Source organism: Bos indicus x Bos taurus, chromosome 5, assembly GCF_003369695.1.
Source record: "Bos indicus x Bos taurus breed Angus x Brahman F1 hybrid chromosome 5, Bos_hybrid_MaternalHap_v2.0, whole genome shotgun sequence".
Lineage (NCBI taxonomy): Eukaryota > Metazoa > Chordata > Mammalia > Artiodactyla > Bovidae > Bos > Bos indicus x Bos taurus.
In genome coordinates this window covers 93,379,834-93,398,684 of record NC_040080.1, presented here as the reverse complement: position 1 = coordinate 93,398,684, position 18,851 = coordinate 93,379,834, and the positions used below count along the sequence as shown (strand labels likewise).

The 18,851-nt window shown below is 51.9% G+C and overlaps 2 protein-coding genes across 6 annotated transcripts; both read right to left on the bottom strand.

Moving 5' to 3' along the window:
- Nucleotides 1-3,010: 3,010 nt before the first annotated feature.
- Nucleotides 3,011-13,408, bottom strand: SOAT2 (sterol O-acyltransferase 2). 4 transcript variants are annotated; one of them, XR_003511243.1, is made up of 15 exons: nucleotides 13,178-13,408; nucleotides 12,697-12,752; nucleotides 11,755-11,891; nucleotides 11,358-11,417; nucleotides 10,902-11,009; nucleotides 8,921-9,197; nucleotides 8,431-8,500; nucleotides 7,763-7,847; nucleotides 7,209-7,254; nucleotides 6,900-6,998; nucleotides 6,157-6,254; nucleotides 4,969-5,067; nucleotides 4,317-4,452; nucleotides 3,649-3,794; nucleotides 3,011-3,462 (listed from the first exon to the last, which is right to left on the bottom strand). XR_003511243.1 is itself a non-coding variant. In XM_027542980.1 (15 exons), the coding sequence occupies exons 1-15, from the start codon at nucleotides 13,296-13,298 to the stop codon at nucleotides 3,412-3,414; spliced, it is 1,620 nt and encodes a 539-aa protein (XP_027398781.1). In that variant the 5' UTR covers nucleotides 13,299-13,406; the 3' UTR covers nucleotides 3,011-3,411. The 4 variants fall into 4 exon arrangements, 3 of the variants coding, with proteins under 3 accessions (XP_027398781.1, XP_027398782.1, XP_027398783.1); XM_027542980.1 differs by having other exon boundaries at nucleotides 6,869-6,998; nucleotides 13,178-13,406; XM_027542981.1 differs by having other exon boundaries at nucleotides 6,869-6,998; nucleotides 13,190-13,406.
- Nucleotides 13,409-14,550: 1,142 nt separating this feature from the next.
- On the bottom strand, nucleotides 14,551-18,616 carry IGFBP6 (insulin like growth factor binding protein 6). Of its 2 annotated transcripts, none has more exons than XM_027542978.1 (4): nucleotides 18,029-18,616; nucleotides 15,914-16,053; nucleotides 15,636-15,829; nucleotides 14,551-14,868 (listed from the first exon to the last, which is right to left on the bottom strand). In XM_027542978.1, the coding sequence occupies exons 1-4, from the start codon at nucleotides 18,354-18,356 to the stop codon at nucleotides 14,667-14,669; spliced, it is 864 nt and encodes a 287-aa protein (XP_027398779.1). In that variant the 5' UTR covers nucleotides 18,357-18,616; the 3' UTR covers nucleotides 14,551-14,666. The 2 variants fall into 2 exon arrangements, with proteins under 2 accessions (XP_027398779.1, XP_027398780.1); XM_027542979.1 differs by having other exon boundaries at nucleotides 15,636-15,755.
- Nucleotides 18,617-18,851: the final 235 nt, after the last annotated feature.

Below are 18,851 nucleotides of genomic sequence, written 5' to 3'. Positions count from 1 at the left end.
TGGTGATGGACAGGGAGGCCTGGCGTGCTTCGATTCATGGGGTTGCAAAGAGTTGGACACGACTGAGCGACTGAACTGAACTGAGCGACTGAACTGAACTGAATTGAGCCTCTGAGAACAGAGATGCAGAATTATTTTTAAAATTTAGTAAATAGAAACAAATGATACATTTTAAAATGTGACATCACTATGTAGGATTTATTCCAGAATGTTAACTCAATGTAATTTACATACTGAAAGTTTAAAAAAGGAAAAAATATATAATCATCTCAGTAGATGCAGAAAAAGCATTTGACAAAATTAAGCATCCATTTATTTTTATTTTATATTTTGGCCATGATACATGGCTTGCAGAATCCTGGTTCCCTGACCAGGAGGGATTGAACCCGAGGCCACAGCAGTGAAAGCACTGAGTCCTAACTACTGGACTTCCAGGGAATTTCCTAAACATCCATTTCTGGTAAGAAAAAAAGAAAGAAAAATTTTTAGCAAACTAGAAACAGAAAGAAACTTTCTAAACTTCATAAAGGGCATCCATGAAAAACCTACAGCTAACATTAATGTGAAAATCTGAATGCTTGTCCCTGAGATCAAGGCAAAGATGTCTACTATGATTACTTCTCTCCAACGCTGGAGGGTCTAGGTAGTGCAATAAGGCGAGAAAAAGAAATACAAGGCATTAACATTGGAAAGGAAGGAATACAATTATCTTTATTTGCTGGTGACATGACCATCTCTGTAGAAAATCCTCTGGAGTCTTCAAAAGTAAGCAACTCCTAAAAATAATTAGTACATTCAACAAGGTTTAAAGATACAAGGATAATACACAAAAATCAGTTGATTGGGACTTCCCTGGTGGTCCACCGGTTAAGAATCCACCTGCCAAGGCAGGGGACACAGATTTGATCTCTAGTCGGGGAGTTTAGATTCCCACAGCTGGGTGGGGGGGCAACTGAGGCCCTGTGCCATGACTACTGAGCCTGTGTGCCGCAGAGCCTCTGCTCCACAGCAAGGGAAGCCCGTGCACCATGAGAGAGCACCCCTGCTCACTGCGACTAGAGAAAGCCCATCCTCTGCAATGAAGACCCAGGGCAGCCGGAAAAAGAGCTGACTTCACTGTACTAGCAATTAACAATCAGAAACTGTAATTAAAAATATCATTAAAACATGAAATACTTAGGGGAGATTCTTACAAAATGTGCAAATCCTGTGCACTAAAAACTACAAAATGTTACTGCCATAAACTAGAGAAGACCTCAATAAATGGAGAGATATAGTATATCAACAGATGGGAAAACTTAGTTTTGTTAAATGTCAATTTTATCCAAATTGGTCTACAGCTATAATGTGTAATTCTAATCAAAATCCCAGCAGACTTTTCTTTCTTTTTTTGAAAGAAACTTATAAGCTGATTCTAAAGTTTATAACGAAAATTCAAAGGACTTCAAATAGGCAAAATGACTGAAAAAGAAGAAGGTTGAATGACTTACACCACCTGTTTTCAAGACATTATGAAGCTACAGTAATCATGAAAGTGTGGTGCTGGTATAAAGAAAGACCAAATAAATAAATGGAACACAATAGAAAGTTCAGAAATTGAACTACAATTGCAAAGTCAAATGCAATGAAAATCACAGCAGTGAAAGCATCAAACCCTAACCATTAGACTACCAAGGAACTCCCTAAATGTCCATTTTATAGTTGTGGAAGCTGAAGCTCGTGAAGTTAAAAGATTTGGCTAAGGTCTGTATAGGAGGTTCTTCTCCTGGGTCCTCTGAAGGAAAGGAGGCCAGCTATGTGCTCTCTGAAAACGTGCTGGAGGTTGCCGGGATTAGAAGGATTAAAGGGTTGTGGAAATGTGATCTGAAGGAGTAGAGGTAGAAGAAGGAGTGACTTGAGTTTGGGGCGGATTGGGGTGGCAGAGAAAAGATAAGGGAGGATGTCACTCAGCCCCTCAGCCCCTCCCATCACAAAGTCCTGCCTTGCAGGCACGCTCTTCAATCATGCCTGTCAAAAGTGGGTCGTCAACATGTTGTTCAGTTGCTAAGTCATGTGTGACTCTTTCTGACCCCACGGACTGCAGCGCTCCAGGCTTCCCTGTCCTTCACTATCTCCTGGAGTTTGCTCAAACTCATGTCCATTGAGTTGGTGATGCCATCCAATCATCTCATCCTCTGTTACCTCCGTCTTCTGCCCTCAATTTTTCCCAGCATCAGGGTCTTTTCCAGTGAGTTGGCTCTTCACATCAGGTGACCAAAGTATTGGAGCTTCAGCTTTAGCATCAGTCCATCCAATGAATATTCAGGGTTGATTTCCTTTAGAATTGACTGGTTTGGGCACCATGTACACAATGCTATATTTAAGATGGATAATCAACAAGGACCTATTACAGAGAACTCTGCTCAATGCCATACAGCAACCTTAGATGGGAGGGGAGTTGGATACATGCACATGTATAGCTGAGCTGCTCTGTTGTCCACCTGAAACTATCACAATAGGCTATACTCCAGTATAAAATAAAAGTTTTTTTAAAAAATGGGTCATCACATAGAGAACAGCCTTGTGATTGCCCAGGAGGTGGATGGATTGGGGAGGGATGGACTGGGAGTTGGAGATATGAACTATTATATATAGAATGAATAAACAACAGGTACTGCTATATTATATATAGAATGAATAAACAACAGGGAACTATACTCAATGTCCTGGGATAAACCCCAATGGAAAAGAATATAATTTGAGTTTTGGGCGTGCACACACACACACACACACACATATAAAAAGAAATCACTTTGTTGTACAGCAAAAATTAACACAACATTGTAAATCAACTTATACTTCAATTGTAAAAAGTTTTTAAAAGTGGATCTTCAAGGGACTTCCTCGGTGGTCCAGTGGTTAAGACTCTGTGCTTCCAATGCAAGGAGTGTGGGTTGGATCCCTGGTCAGGGAACTAAGAACCCACATGCTGTGTGGCGTGGCCAAAAAAAATGGGTCTTCAACAAGTGAATGAATGAATAAAAAGTGATACATACAGTTTATTATTGTATTGGAAAGAGTACAAAGAAACAAATCCTTCTCAGACCTTGATACCTCAGCTTGCTTTAAGTCAAGCCACATTCACCAAATCTGTAAGATCCTTCATGTCTCTGCCAGTCTGAACAGCCATGGAGTGAGAGGGGGCCCTCTGCCCAGTCCACAGGGATGGGGGCTCAAGAGTCATCACCATTCTGAGTCTATGCTCACAGGTCCACAGATCTCAGTCCCTGGAGTTCCCTGGTGGGGTCAGGCATGGCAGGCCCCCTTGACTCAGAGCTCGGTCTGAGAATACAGAGAGGAGCCTTGGTCTCAGACTTTGCAGGCAGAGAAGAACTTGGTGGTGTTATCTGCGCAGTGACAGTACCCTGGCATTTAGGTATGGCAGGACCAAGATCGAGGTGTCACCAGCCCCCAGAAGGTTGTCTGTGCCAGAGAAAAGTGAGTTATGAATAAGATCCCTTCCAGGGCTTACCCTATGCATCTAAGACACGGGCCCCTGACCATGGCTGTTGAACTGGGCAGCAATAGGGGGCTGGCTGTTGGGGAGAGGAGGCGTGTCCTCCTGGGTGAGGAGCTGAGTGGGCAGGGTGGGGGGTCATGGCCGCTTACCTGGGGCAGGGGGCAGTGGCGCCGTGCATACCACTCCTGGCAGTACAGGCTGACTTGGATGCCCTGGCCCAGGAAGAGCAAGGTCCACATGAGCACGTTCCACGCTGGGCCCGTGCGCCGGTCGTGCATTGTGAAGTTCAGTGGCCCTGATGCAGGAGGAAGGGTGGTCAGCTCAGCTCCAGATACCTGTAATTTATCTTCCTGGCTGCCTTCTTATCTCAGGGCACAGGGAAGAGTTGGAACAGGAAGACTCAGGAAGATCTTGAGCCCAACTCCAGGCACACAAGGAGGTCTCAGGCATTCCTCAGGATTCCTCAGTTACATACACTTCACTATCCTGGCTCCCTTACTGAACCTCCCAACCCACACCAGTTTTCTCCCCTTTGTCTCCCTCTATGTGTGCCCTGCGCAGATGCTCCTCTCCAGCCAGAAGTGTTTTCTTACTGTACTCCCCTCCAGGATACCCCTGTGCTGCCTCCCAATGCTACCTCCTTCCAGCTTCCAAGTCCCCTGCCCCCCTGCAACTCTCACAGACAGCACTATGCCTTCCCCCAAGAGGCATGCACACCCCCTTCGGTCTTGGGTACGTGGCCTCTCCCATCAGTCTGGAATCTCCAAGACTCTTCCCTCGGGATGTCTCTACAAGGGCATACAGAGGCCAAGCTCACCTCCAAAGACAAGGAAGAGCAGCAGCATGACGGGGTAGAAGAATCCCAGGACGAAGCAGAAGATGTACTCATGGACCACTGCTGAGACCAGAAACACGCCCAGCATGGCCGCGCCTCGGGCCCGGCCACCAAGGAGCTGGCAGGGGTCGGGGGAGGAGGGTACAGTGAGTCTCCCTAAGCCCTCTCTGCAAAGAACCCCTCCTTAAGGAAGCCAGAGGGTATGCAGTATGGTGGAAAGAATATGGGCTTTGGGATCAGAAAGGCTGACATATCTTTCTTAAAAGCATTATATTTAGTCTACTGGGCCTTAGAGGCCACTTTCAAAAGGGGGATATAATAATACTTACTTCTCAGGCTTACATTTCAGATTATACAGTATGGGAAAATTCTTGGTAACTGAAAATTGCTATATGCATGTTCCTTAGAAGGCTAAGGAGGGGAGACATGCCCTGTGGAGGAAGTGTAGTTGAGGACAAGGAAGGAAGGAAGTCAGATCATAAGAAGGACTTTCTTTCTGCCTACTGGGTTGGGTAGAATGAGGGAGGTGAAAGTCAAAGGGGCCCTTAGGTCTAGAAAAAATGGAATGTGCATAGAAAGGGAAAGAGCGGCTGTCCCAGAGAGGTTCTGTTAACTGTGGGAGCTGAGCCCGTACCCAAAGCCCATCTTGATACACGTAGCTGTACAGCCAGTCATGGACCACCACGTTCCATGTGCGGTAGTAGTTGGAGAAGGATGTTGAGTTCCACCAGTCCTGGGGGTGGGGTGGGATGGGGTCAGGGCAGGGGAGGAGGTGATCATCAGGGCCCCGTCTCTGCCCAGCTCCCAGCTGCCCCTCCTTGCTCCCCACTCCCTGGCTGTGTTCTCTGCAAGGGCTGGCTCCCCGCAGGAGAGAGACAGCAAGCATCCGCCTAACTCCCTCCTCAGGCCCTGGGGCCCTTACGCTCCCTGTCTACTCTCAGGAGAAGATTCCAAAGTACCATCCCCACAAAAGCAGTGAGCCCTGGCTGGTCAGGAGGTGGACGGGTGACATTATAAGCATACCCAGAGGAGCACATTTCTCACTGTGGGAGACGGACAGCACAGCTGAGGTTGAAATCGTGCCCCTTGGGGTTAACAGAAACTGGTGACTAACAGAAATTCTTGAGCTTGTCTTACAGAATAGCAGGTAAGGGAACAGTTTGTTAAAAATTCTTCTGCTGTAACCTGCCTTCACTGACAAAGCCTTATTTTATTCTTTTTTTTGACTCCTTACCCATCCCCATACAGATAACACCACTGATGTATGGGTCACTATAGCAACAGGAGGCATACATTTTCCAGGAACTTGAAGTTGGCTCCTGTCTAGTTCAAGTGGGCTAAGACTGGCTAGGACCACTGACCCTAAAACTGGGCCTGTAAAGCTGTTGGATGAATGACTTTTTGATATCAGAGAGCCAAACACTCCACCCTCAGATCATGCCAAGTGTCTCCATTCTTAACATGCATCCCATGAAGAAGCATGTAACTCAGATACACCTGTGCAGAACACCGATTACCTCACCCTTTCTCTACCTCCAATCACTTTTCCCGAGCCTAAGGTCTCCTTGCTTCTTTATCCTATAAATATCTCAAGCCCTTGGCCTTTGGGGAAGCAAATCTGAGATTGTTCTCACTTCTCCTTACTTGTTGAAGAAACCGTTTCTCTGCTGTAAATCTCAGTGTCTCAGTGTTTGACTTAGAATTGGGCCAATGCACCTGGTTTGGTATCAAGGTGAGAACCAACATAGCCACCATCCTCCCCTACGTCCTTCCCTAGCTCTCCCTGCATCCAGCTCCCAGGTGGCCCCGGTCCAGGCCCCACCCGATAGAACATTCTGTCTCCAAATCGTAGCATCTCCGCGAAGGCGTTGAGCCAACAGTGAAGGAAGGCAAAGAAGATGAGCAGCAGCATAAAAATGCCTGGGGAGTGAAGACAAGGGGCTGCACGTCAGACTGGTCTCCCTGGTCCCCCATGAACCTCCAGGGTCCTCCCAGGAAGCCCTCACCCAGCAACCTACCAATCACTTATTAATCATTCACTAATTTATGCATTCATTCATTCAGTCCATTTGCTTATGAAGCCTATGCCTGATGTTGGAACACAGAGATGAATGTTAAAACCTCTGCCTGTTGGGAGAGGCTGGGGAGAGGACAGCAATCTGAAGTGCTGCCACTGTTTAGTCGCTAAGTTGTGTTCAACTCTTTGCGACCACATGGACTGTAGTCCGCCAGGCTCCTCTGTCCATGGAATTCTCCAGGCAAGAATACCGGAGTAAGTTGCTATGTCCTTCTCCAGGGGATCTTTTCGACCCAGGGATCGAACCTGTGTCTGCTGCACTGGCAGGCAGATTCTTTACCGCTGAGCCACCAGGGAAGCCCCAGTCTGAAGTGAGACTCTGACAGTGAGCACCCACAGGAGCGGGCAGATGTCAGAGGGAGAAGGTGTTGAAACTAAGAGTGAGAGGAGAGAGGAGCCCCCTGCTAAGCCTTCTCCAGGGTGCAGCCTTCCGCAGCTCTGCCTCCAGTGGGGATACCTGGCAAGGTGGCATGCATGATGGACAGTACCAGGGCACGGGTGCTGAAGGGCTCCTGGCTCATGTTGGCAAAGACAGGAACACAGAGGCGGCCCAGGATGAAACAGGCGTAGAGCACGCAGCCCAGGGCCTGGAGAGGGGCAGAGGACACATAACTTTGAGAGAAGACACTGGCAACTGCCCCCTTCCTCTGGAACTGGACTCTGGCCCAGCATCTGCCTTCCCTTCTCTTTGCACAACCCTTTGACCTCTTCCCAGGCCTCCCCTACTTTGCTCCCAGAAATGCCCCCTCAGCCACCATGAGTCACAGGTACTCCACGCTTCGACTCTGTCTGCTGACCTGGGCAAAGTTCTTGGCCACATAATTCCACCTGACGTTGGGTGTCCTGTTGCAGCAATGGAATGGAGACAGTATGTTTCTCATCATTTTGTCTTGTTCCTGCCCTGCAGGCATAGCATCCGGGGCCCTCTATCCACAGCTCCCTCAATTGCTGAGGCCTGGGAGGATTACCTGTGGAGGTGGGGATCTAGAACACTTTGGATCTTCCTTAACAAAGATGACAAGTGGAATTTTAGCTTAAGCGCCCACTAAGTTTGCTCCAGACTGGGGGGTTTCCCAGGACATAGGAATTTCAGTGCTAAAACTGGAGCAATGCTGGGCAAACTGGGGCAGTCCTGGGCAAACCAGGACAGTCAGTCACCCTTGCATCACCATGGGCTGGGGCAAGAAGAAGGGGTAACATATCTGTCCCTTATTCCCATCTTTACTGTGAGGTGCTTCCTGAGAAAGTGGCCAGTGTCTGGGTTGAGACTAAACACCTCAGGGAGAGGAGAATAGAAGGGCTGGGTCCCTGGTGGGCCTGGGCACGTGGGGAAGGGGGTGCAGGCTCTTACCTGGGGTAAGTTTCCCTATAGATGAGTGTGGGGCAGAAGAGGAAATAGAGGTAGCTGGAGAAACTGGGGGCCCGGATCCCCTCACCTGAGGAGGAGTAAGAGGGGGCTGTCAGTGAAGAGGGAAGGGAGAGAGGACACAGGTGGGCGGGGTGCCAGGGAAGGGCAGTGCGACTGGTGAATAGAGCTGGAGAGGATAGAGGTGTAGGGTGGGTCAGCACCTGGATAGGGGATCTGAAGGTGGGGGGAGGAGGTGAAGCTGGGCAGGAGTTGAACCTGCCTTTCAACAGCCTCCTTTTGCTTCTGTTCCAGGTATCCCCCTCCTTTTCTGGCACAAGACCTACTGTGGCCAGAGCTTCATTTGGCACCCACAAGTCCCACCACCCGATTCTTTCTCCTTCTGGTTTGACTTTCTCATATAAGGCTCTCATACCCTGGGTCTAAATAAGGATGAGCCAGAAGTCCTGGGCAGTAGAGCAGCCTCTCAGAAGTGGGACCTAAGAGAACGCCGATTGACTAAGGCCCAGAGAGCCCAGTTGGCGGCTGGAGGTGTGCCCTGTGGGCAAGATGGGCTTAGAAAGTTGGAGCTTTTATGAGGCTCTTGCACCTGCTGGCTTCACTCAACCAACCAAGAGGACTGAGTTCACAGCAGCGCCCGCTGAAGGCCTCACCTCCTCTGGCCCAAAGTGTCCCAGGTCCCGTCTCTCTCAGGAAGGAGTAGCTTTTCATCAGGAGCCTGACCTGAGGCGGAATAGAAAAGAGGTTAAGGTGCTGTGGGACTTTGCACAGATCACTTAACCTCTCTGTGTTCACGTTTACACAGGCAGAGGGGCAGACTGTAAACTTTGTATGGTCAAAGCCCATACTTTGATCTTTTTGTTGGACAGTCTTATAGCCTAACACAGATGGCTGATGGGATGAATCTAGGGTAAAGGAGTACCAGAAAGGGCAGAGCCTGTAGTCGGCCAACTCCCTTCGATTATATGATTATATTTGCATAGCAGTGTCCATTTGTTTACATTTGTTTGGAGACTGCTGGTTGGCTCAAATCTCTCGCAAAGGACTCTGCCCCTGATAATTAGCTCCGCCCCCACCAATACAGTATCCACTGCCCTCTCTCCCAGGGGCCCCACCCCACCATTGGTCCTGCCCACCACCTACCTGCTCAAAGACTAGGACACAGCGGGAGGCTGGCGGGAGCTGATACTCCACTGCCACGTGGACTGGGAGGATGCCAAGCACCACGGTGTGGGCAGCCAGCAGCAAGCAGCCCAGGCCCACCCGCAGGGTCCAGGCCCCTCCAGACTGGGGCCTCTCCCACAGCCGCAGGGCCTGGTAGGGCACCAGCAGAGTGGACAGGAACATGGGGACCCACGTCACCAGAGCCAAGGGCAGCTGTCCGAAGCTGAAGGTCAGTAGATCGAACTCCATCATCAGCCTGCGAGTGGGGAAGGCAACAAAGTAGACAAGCGTGAGGCCCATCCTTGTCCCCTTCCTCTGCAGTCAGAGCTCTTGGAAGACAAACTACTGAGCCCACCTGCTGCAAGTACTGAAGCTCTCGGGCCTTGAGCCCGTGCTCTGCAGCGGGAGAAGCCGCCGCAATGAGAAGCCCTTGCACCAAGCTAGAGTAGCCCCTGCTCCCCACAACTGGATGCAGCAAAGAAGACCCAGCACGGCCAAAACCAAATAAAATTGTCAACATTATATATCGGTGTAAAATTATATATATATTATATTATATATATATATATATATATATAATATATAATATAATATATATATTGTATATAGTTTGGGAAATCCCTGGAGATCCAGTGGTTAGAACTCCGCGCTTTCACTGCGGTGGCTCGGCTTCAATCCCTGGTTGGGGAACTAAGATCCAGTAAGCCATACAGTGTGGCCGAAAAAGGATGCATGGCTTGTAATGGTAAATTAGAAGCGATTTATAAATCCATTAGTAAAGAACTAAATGATCAAAAGCTGGCACTTTCAGACTTTGCAGCCATTAAAATCAATGGAGCAACATGGAAAGATCTCTAAGGTGGGTCTTTAGGGAGTGAAAAGGAAGCAAAAGGTACAGTAAGTATCTTAGTAATGTAAGCCCCTCCCTTCCCCCCTCCAATACATCCCCTTGGTTCTTACATCTGGAAGTGGAGGCATGGAAAATGCCCTGGAGAGAAACTCTTAACAACTGTTAAATATGTTACCTCTGGGGAGTGATCTGGGATAGAGGGGATGGTGGAGGAGTCACTCTGCATATATTTGAAAATTTACTGAGAGTTGATCCTTAATTATAAGGATTGACAACAATTTTATCAAAAGGAAGTGCTGTTGCTGAACCTGCAAATCTTTGGTCCTTTTCCTTTTACTGCTTCCTAAGCTATCTAGCGAAGAGTCGGACACGACTGAGCGACTTCACTTTCACTTTTCACTTTCATGCATTGGACAAGGAAATGGCAAACCACTTCAGTGTTCTTGCCTGGAGAATCCCAGGGATGGGGAAGCCTGGTGGGCTGCCGTCTATGGGGTCGCACAGAGTCGGACACGACTGAAGCAACTTAGCAGCAGCAAGCTATCTGGAGGGTGAGGCGGGATTATGCAAATCCAAACCCCCAAGGGTCCACAGTCCCCTAAGGCTCATCCCAGAGAGGGAAGGGGTTTTGTAGGGAAACCTGGGCTCTTGTGTGCATACATCTGTCTTCCCCACAAGATTGGGAATGCCTCACAGACAGAGGCATGGCCCATCCTCTGGCCCCCAGGGCTGGTACTTCGGGGACTCACTGGAGGTTGCTTGAACTGAAAGCACTGTCTTGGAATGGAGTGTGTGAGAGCAGTGAGGTGGGAACCACACTTACGAGTGCGTGTACACGCATGTCTGCCTCAGGACAAGGGTTCCAGAGGATGTGAGTGGGGGCCTAGTGTCCCCAGGGGACTGATCCTGGGTAAACAGACCAAAGGCCATCCAAGGCTGTGCAGGGAAATCTAAGAGGGCTTTGGGGGTAGGAAGGTGGTTGGAAGCAATGTTGATGTGTGTCTAATAATCAAATGCACTTGCTCTGTGGGGCCCCAGTGGTGGGTGGAGTTCTAGGAGCCCGGGTGCTCTGATCTGGTCTGCGGGCCTATGAGAGGGAGGGGTGCCTACCTGCCCTCATCAATGAGGTCGATGGCCAGGGTGCTGATGATGAAGACACACAGGCCGGCGACAAACATATGGTAGATGGTGCGGAAGTGCGGCACCTCCATCAGCTCGCTGGAAGGACAGGGCCCTGAATGTCAGTGGGAGAGTCCTTGAGGTGGTGCAGACCAGCGCAGGCACTGCACACAGTGGGGATGGGGCCTAGCGACTGGGAACTTGAAGGGACAGGCTGTGGTACGGCTGGGACTTCTGTCCAAAGCCCTTCCAGCCCAGACAACTCTCATCCTGGTGGCCTTTCTTCCACGATTACGCCCAGGGCAAAAGGAGAAACAGAACCTTAGAAACCATCTCCACATCCTCTCCCAAACCACCTAGAGCCTGAGGATGACAAATGAGGTGTCCTGGATCCCCAGACAAAGCTCTTTCTTTTTTCCCCATCCTCTGTCTTCACCCCTGACTTACTCAAGCAGGGACTTGCGGATGATGAAAACTTTTCGTTTCCCCAGGGACGGCTCCCGGGTCCTGAATTGAGACAGTTGTTCTGGGTTAGGAACCAAAGGCAGAAGGCTATAAGCAGAGCGTAGGGCTTTGCAGGAGGTCACTACTTGGGAGCCAAGGGCAGTAGTAGGGGAAGGTCAGGGTTAGGGCCAGCAGGCAGGACGAGGTGAAAAGCTCATGGCCAATGGAGAGCAAAGCCCAGTGGTCAATGTCAGGAAGACAGAGGCGATGAGGGAAGACTGAAGTCCAAGTTACATCCATGCTGGAAAAGGGCCCGGGAGATACCATCTGTGGCTCATAGTCCTTATGATGGAGGAGGCTACACAGCCGCTCCCCAGCCCCCGGCTCCTGAGACTCTTACTTGCGCAAGGAGTCTGGAGGGACGGAGGGCACTGGTCTGTCTTGCAGTGGGTAAGCTTGAACTGCCTCCCACATGGCCTGATCCAGCAGCTCCATCAGCTGGCCCTGCGCTTGCTCCAGCAACTGTGTCTTTACAGCCTGCAGGACAAAGCAGGGCAGGGTGCACAGTCCCTTCATCCAGTCAGCCTTCCTCCCATTCACCAAACACTTCCCGAGCCTTCCTCCATGCCAGGCACACTGCTAAGGGCCCAAGATGGACAGAAGAACAAGCATGGCTCCTGCCCAGAGGTCCCCCTTTCCTGCAATTTAACTCTCTCTGGTTTCCCAGGGCAGCCGTGAGGATGCAGGAAAGAGGATTTCAGTCTCTGGATCTGACCCCCAACCACCTTGTCATCTCTGCTCCTACTCTTTCCTCCCTGACCCCAGCCTTTCCTCTCCTGACCTCCAGTCCTGCTAACAGAAGACTGTTTACCAGCAGACTTTGGGTCCCTCCCCTGATGACCTGTGCTTCAAACTCCTCCGTCTTAACCCTTAGCTCTACCCTAATCTCAGAGAAGGCAATGGCACCCAACTCCAATACTCTTGCTTGGAAAATCCCATGGGCGGAGGAGCCTGTTAGGCTGCAATCCATGGGGTCGCCAAGAGACGGACACGACTGAACGACTTCACTTTCACTTTTCACTTTCATGCATTGGAGAAGGAAATGGCAACCCACTCCAGTGTTCTTGCCTGGAGAATCCCAGGGACGGGGGAGCCTGGTGGGCTGCCGTCTATGGGGTCGCACAGAGTCTGACACGACTGAAGTGACTTAGCAGCAGCAGCAGCAGCTACCCTGATCTGAGAGGTTTGAACCCAAGAACAAATTCTCTTTATCACCAAACCAGTCCTCACCCCTTGCTCCCTCCACTCCCGGACCGTCCGTTTGACCTCCGACATCCCTCACCTGCATATGCTGGGTCCATTGCACCAAATCTGGGCCTCTGTGCACCTCCGCGTTTCCTGGGAAAAGGAGTTAGGGTTTTGCTGTCTAGTGCAGACCCAGAGGCTTTCTCTGTCCAGCAAGTTCGCTTTCTGTGTGCTCAACAGCCTCCCCTCCCCACAACCAGTCAATGTCTAGTACCATGGCCGGGGTAGGGAGGGGGAGAGGGCTGGGGGTAATCAGAAGGAGGGTATTTTTGCAGGGGGTGAGTAGATCATTGGCAACCGGGGAGCCTGATGACATTACTGGAAACAGGGTACCCAGGGAACAAGAAGCTACTTTAATCACCGACTGGAGTGAAAAAGAGTCAGAAAGACAAGGGAAGGCACTGAATAGCCCGTTTCTCCTTATTTCCCCAGCTGGGGAGTTAGGAGGCAGAGGCTGGGGTCTGCAGGAAGGATTGAAGGTAGATAGCAGGAGCCCCCTCTCGCCAGCGTAACCCCACCTCCAACGCCACCTGGACATTCTGCACCCCCAGAGTGGGGTTCCCCTTCTCTGGAGGGCCGGTCCTCCTGCTGTCTTCCTAGCCTTTCTCTTCTCTGCACTTGGGCCGCCCTTGGCTCCATGATGTGAGTCTTGACCCGGCAGTGGCAGCTGATCAGTGTTTTCTCCTTTCCTGCAAGCTTGCCTGGCTGAGCGCTTATCTCGGTACCTCTGACAGCACCAAAGACTAAAGTCCTTTCAGGAGGAGGGGTTATAGGTTATTTGATCCCCTATCCCCATCCAGAAGGCAGAACCATCTCAGCTATAGGCTCTGCTTTGTTGGCTGTCACAAGAGATTCCCCTACCCCACCCCACCCCCACCAACAAACACCCTCGGCCACCATCCAGATGCCCAGCTCTCTCCCACAAAAATGGGGGTTCTGCACCCATACACGTCATGGGGAGGGGGACTTTGCTCCTCTGAGGCTTATCACCTGGTATGGCTGCTTCACCTGCTCAGTAGGCTGAAGGTTGGGGAGGAGTCAGCAACATCTTCAGGTATCAGGGCACTCAGCTCCCTGAGACCATAAGGTGTGTGAAAGAACCTTGTCAACACAGCTTTGTGTGCACGTGATGACTATTCTATGAGGTGGGTACCTGTGACAACTGCGGGGCTGTGGCCCCTCCGGGGAGCTGGGGGCTGGGGGCTCTGGACACCAGCTCTTCCCTACACCTGCTTGGGTTAGCAGGTAAGCAGAAAGGAGACAAAACAAAAACTTATTCAGCACCTGGGGATGCCCAGCACTATCATGTATGGAAGAACCAGATTTCAATCCTTCCACGATCATTTGCTGGCTGTGGAATTTCAGGCAAAGGACCCAAATAGTTTAAGCTGAAGTTTCCTCCTCTGAAAAACAGGTTCAAAAGTCCCTATCTCACAAGGTAAGCACAAAATGAAGTAGTCCAGGTAAAAGCACATGGTCCAGGGCATGGCCCATGGCAAGAACACAATAAATACTAATTCCCTTCCCTTTTTAATATGAAGTAACAGAAGGGTAAGAGTTTTTCTTTGTTGAGCTCCTGGTGGGGATTAACTATTAACGCTTCCTCTCCTTTTATGTCCAAAGATCAATGGTAGAAACAAGGTCAAAACTTCAGACCAAGGCCTGCCAAGGCCTCAACGTCTCCCCACCCCCATCTTCTGCTTCCCACTCCCTGGTGGGCAGTTGGGTGAGGCTTGAGGCTGTGAAACCTCTACCAGTGGCTGTCTCTGTCATTCCGAGTGTGGCAGGAAGGACTGAGGGCAGTCCACAAGAGAGCTTCTATGGGGGTGCTGGGCGGAGGTAGAAAGAAGGGCCAGTGACTCCATAAATGTGAGAGGTGAACACAGAGACATAAACCAGAGATCCCCCAACACAGCTTTATTAACACCCCAAGCCGACACCAACAATCTTTCCACATGTGAGGCCCCAGGGGTGAGGGGGACAGCGGGGCAGGGCCTGAACGTGTAGTTACCCATCACTCAACAAATAACCAAGAGGACGGCCCCATGCTCCTGCCAGTGGCCCTGCAGCCCCCAGCCCAGGCTTAGCCGCTGCTGCCGGTGGGGCAGAGGGAGCTTCCATCGCCGCCTTCTGAAGACCCGGGCAGGGGCTGGCCCATGCGATCCACACACCAGCAAGGACCTCGGCGCTGCCCCTGGGAGGAGCGGCACTGGGGAGAGAGGCACAGGGATCAGAGGTGCCTCGAGGCTCCAGCAGGAGAGATGGGAGGGGCCCCGGGGTTGGGAACGGGCTGTGGATTCTTGAGTCTGAGTCTGTGGAGACATCTGAGTGTTCTCAGGATAGTGAGCCCCACTGGCTTCCTTTCCGTGGCTTCTCTTCTCCACCCACCAGAGCATGCCCGTTCTTCTAGGCTAGAGCCATGGTTCTCAAAGTGTGGTTTCTGAACCAACAGGATCACTAGGGGCCACATTAGAATGCAAATTCTCAGGCTCTGCGGGCGGGGGTCTGCCACTGATGTTCATGGCAGGGTGATTTTGATGCTTATGTGAACCTCTCTCAGAGTTAGATGTTCCTTAGATAATCTAAGAGCTTCCCTGGTGGCTCAGATGGTAAAGAACCCGCCTGCAGCGCAGAAGACCTGGGTTCGATCCCTGGGTTGGGAAGATCCCTAGGAGAAGGGAACGGCTACCCACTCCAGTATTCTGGCATGGAGAATCCCATGGACAGAGGAGCCTAGCAGGCTATACAGTCCATGGGGGTCACAAAGGGTCAGACAGGACTGAGCGACTTTCAGTTTCACTTAGATAATCTAACCCCTCCCACAGCTGCGGTCGGCTATTCTCTATGTGTGGCCCTAAAGCTAGGAGAGCCCTAAAGGAAGGGCAGCGTCTCATTTATACAACTCTGTAAATCCCCAACTCTGTAAAACCCAATCATCTTGTACTATGGGCCAAGGGAGGGGAGGAATGGCCTCACCTGCCGCTTCCGGTAGAAGCCCCTATGGTCACAATTAGGCACGTAGAGGGTGTGAGCCCCGCGGAAGACCTCGGTCTGGAGTTGCTGCAGCACGGAGTCCAGATGTTTGCGGCAGGGACCCTTGGGGGGAGGGACAGCTCCGCTGCAGAGCCTGCTGGGCCCACCAGCCAGGCTCCCAGGACTGGGATGGGAGACTTTGGCAAGCCCAAGGGAGTGGTCTCAGAGGAGAATCTCCAGGGCTCCCCACCCCTTCTGCACCCTGCCAGCCCCAAACTCACCATCTCAGTGTCTTGTACGCCCCCAGAATTGGACCGGGAAGGAGTGGTAGAGGTCCCCGAGTTCCTCTGTTGGTCTCTGCGGTTCACGTCCTGCGAGCGAGCGGTCCCTGCTTGGGGCTTACTCTCCTTGGGATTCTCTCCTACAGCCGCAAGAGGAATGGTGGAAGAAGAGCCCGGAAATCAACCAGATGTCAAACAGAGTCAAGTGGAAAGGAGCGGGGTTTTCAGAGCAGTGATGGGGCTTAGAGTCTGGCTCCACTGTTACCTTCTCAAGGCCTAGGTTTCCTTCTCTGAACAATGGTGATATTACCTTTCATGATAATATCCCCAGGCTAGTTTTAAGGCTTATAAAAGACAAGTGCTTTGGAAAGCGAAAATCAATACCGTACAAGCATTGACAGAGAGCCTTGGGGCTTTGGGTAAAAAGGCCTGGTTGTTCCACAGGAGGCCAGCAGGGGGCGCACCAAGCCAGGGAGATGGGGCAGAAGAGAAACGACGATGCGAGCGGGTCAGCAGGGACCCAAGTGGAATGTGTGTCCTCCCTGTGACCCTAATGTGACTCAGCCTAGCCCTCCCAGGCCGGAGACACAGTTAATTTAGGGGCACTGCAATGGGGGCCTTTTGGTCCCCTGAGGCTCAGCCAAGCTCAACTCCCGCGGTCCCAGGAACCTGTGCAATTCAGCCCTTAACCAGGAGGTGGAAGGAGAGCAGACTGTAAAGGTGCAGAAATGAAAGGTTCCAACCTGCGGGCTGCTCCCTTCTCTGAAAAAAGTTTCACGCACGGTACTGGGGGGCTTGGGGAGAGCTCAGGATGAGAAGGGAAAGTCAGAGTGTCGGGGTGAAAAAAAGACACGGAGGAGAGTTGGCGCTGCTTGGAATTTGCCCCAGCTAGAAATGAAATATTATGAGCCCTGAAGTGACGTCTCTCCCTCTCCACGCACAAAGACAAGCTCTGCTCAGCCCCCAGACCTCAAGCCTAGACAGTTGCTCCCATCTCAAAACCCAAGAACCATTTCTTCTGCAACCCCAAATCTGATCTTTCTTCCTCCACACTTCTTAGATCTTGCCTCTCATTCTCTCTATTCAGTATCCTACCATGACCATGCTGCCAGCTGCCTCCTCTGACCCACCCAGACCACCACTTTCCAGGAGAACCCCAAGCAGCTTGGACCCAGGCATTTGGGACTGAAAGAAACTGAAAGTTGATTTCCCATCCCTTCCCATGGAAGCGCTCAGATGCCCTTGGGGTGGGGGCCGTTTTACATTTCCTGCTCTCCGCATCTCCCTGCTGCCCCCCATCTTTCAGGTTCTGACTCACTTCTGTCCCACCCACTCAATGACTCAGCCTTCTATTCTCCTCTCTGGCTTAGGGTGCGGTGAGGTGGGTGGAGGGTTCTGAAAAGCTTTAAATCATAACCCTGATTTGGCAGATTCCTTCTTTTCCCACCTCTAACCCTCCCCCTGGGGGCGGGGGAGAGGGCCAGCGCCAACCCTCTGACCCTAGTCTAGTCTAAAACAGCTCTGGATTTGAGCCATCTTCTATTTTTCACTCTACGTTCAGGTGCTTTGGTCACCCTGATATTAAAAGGAGATATTTCTCAGTGTGTTCAGGGTTTGAGAGTCTGGAGTTCTCTTCCCTCTTTTTCTAAGTGGAAGCTGGGAACAATGTCTGGGTGCTTTCTCCAGCTTGGGCGTCTAGGGCTGAAGGAGCTGGGCTTCTGTGGCATACAGCAAGTCCCTAAACCCTTCCAACTCTCCCTTTCCCCTCAAGAGAAAATAGGCTGAGGGGGCAAAAAAGGTTGCCGGGTCAGACATCTCCCTGCTTCGCCCCTAGGGCCGGCAGCCTCACTCCAGCCTTGTAGGAGCTCCCCGCACTTGCCCTTTCACCCCCCAACATATACCCCCCTCCCACCCCCCTCCCGGAGCTCAGGATGGGAAAGGAAAGTCAGGGTGTCAGGGCGAAGAAAAGACAAGGAGGGGAGCAGGCACTGCTTGGAATCTGCCAGAGATAGGGAGAAGGAAGCGTCCATCTGGCCGAGCTCATCCCTCGGGACCCAGTCTGCAGAATTGCGGGGCTCCCGTGGGCGGGGCAGGGGCGGGGCGCGGCGGACTCACCCGAGGGCGTGCGCGCCCGGCCGCAGCGGCCCCGGCCCTGCAGCAGAGCCCGCAAAGGCAAATCCTCTTTCTCCGGCGGCTGGCACTGCAGTCCTGGGGCGCAGTTGGGAGTGTAGACCCCGCACTGCTGCCCCTCCCTCCTGAGACAGCCCCCAGCTTCCGCACAGCCTTCTGCCGCCGGCCCCCCATCCTCCTCCTCCGCGCAGCCCCCTGGACAACCCGCCGACACCCCCTGCCCGCAACCTGGGCACCTTGCCAAGGCGCCTCCTGGGCGGGCAGCGAGCAGCAAAGTTAGCAGCAGTGGCGGCAGCAGCCTGTGGGGGGTCATGGTCAGGATTTTCGCCCCGTCCAGTCCTCCCAGAGCAGTCGTAGCGAAGCTGCTGCCCGCCGCCGCCCCTCTGCCTTAAGTAGCCGCCGGCAGGGGCCGGGCCCTTTAAGAGCCAGGTGAAGGGGGGGCGTGTGGAGAAGGCAGGGGCATTCCCTAAACTGGGTGGGACTGGAGAGGCCCCCCCTCCACCTGGGTCCTCCCCACTCTTCTCTACCTCCTCCCTTCCCAGTTTCTGTTTTCTTCCCAAATTACTCTGATTTTTCTTGCTTTGTTCCCGGGAATCTCGCCCGGAATTTGGGAGCTGGACAGCTGGCTGGAGGCCCTGGAGGGTGGGAAGTGGTGGAAGCAGGAGAGGACCGGAGTTGGGATGAGGGGGAAATCTGAAAGCCAGTTCGGGGGTGTGTGTGGCGGGTGAAGGAGACCCAGGGATTCCGGTGGGGAGGGAGAAGATGGCGGACTTAAGTGGACGAAGAAGGGGTGGTGTGGAGGTCGGGA

Excerpts from the sequence above, each read along its gene's own strand:
- IGFBP6 (XM_027542978.1), bottom strand. The coding sequence starts at position 18,356 with ATGACCCCCCACAGGCTGCTGCCGCCACTGCTGCTAACTTTGCTGCTC. Across the intron at positions 16,054-18,028 it reads CCGGGCGCGCACGCCCTCGG|GAGAGAATCCCAAGGAGAGT; the intron begins GTGAGTCCGCCG and ends TTGCGGCTGTAG. Across the intron at positions 15,830-15,913 it reads GCGTACAAGACACTGAGATG|TCTCCCATCCCAGTCCTGGG; the intron begins GTGAGTTTGGGG and ends GGCTTGCCAAAG.
- SOAT2 (XM_027542980.1), bottom strand. The coding sequence starts at position 13,298 with ATGGAGCCAAGGGCGGCCCAAGTGCAGAGAAGAGAAAGGCTAGGAAGA. Across the intron at positions 11,892-12,696 it reads AATGGACCCAGCATATGCAG|GCTGTAAAGACACAGTTGCT; the intron begins GTGAGGGATGTC and ends TTTGTCCTGCAG. Across the intron at positions 6,255-6,868 it reads CATGCATGCCACCTTGCCAG|GCATTTTTATGCTGCTGCTC; the intron begins GTATCCCCACTG and ends TTCACTCCCCAG.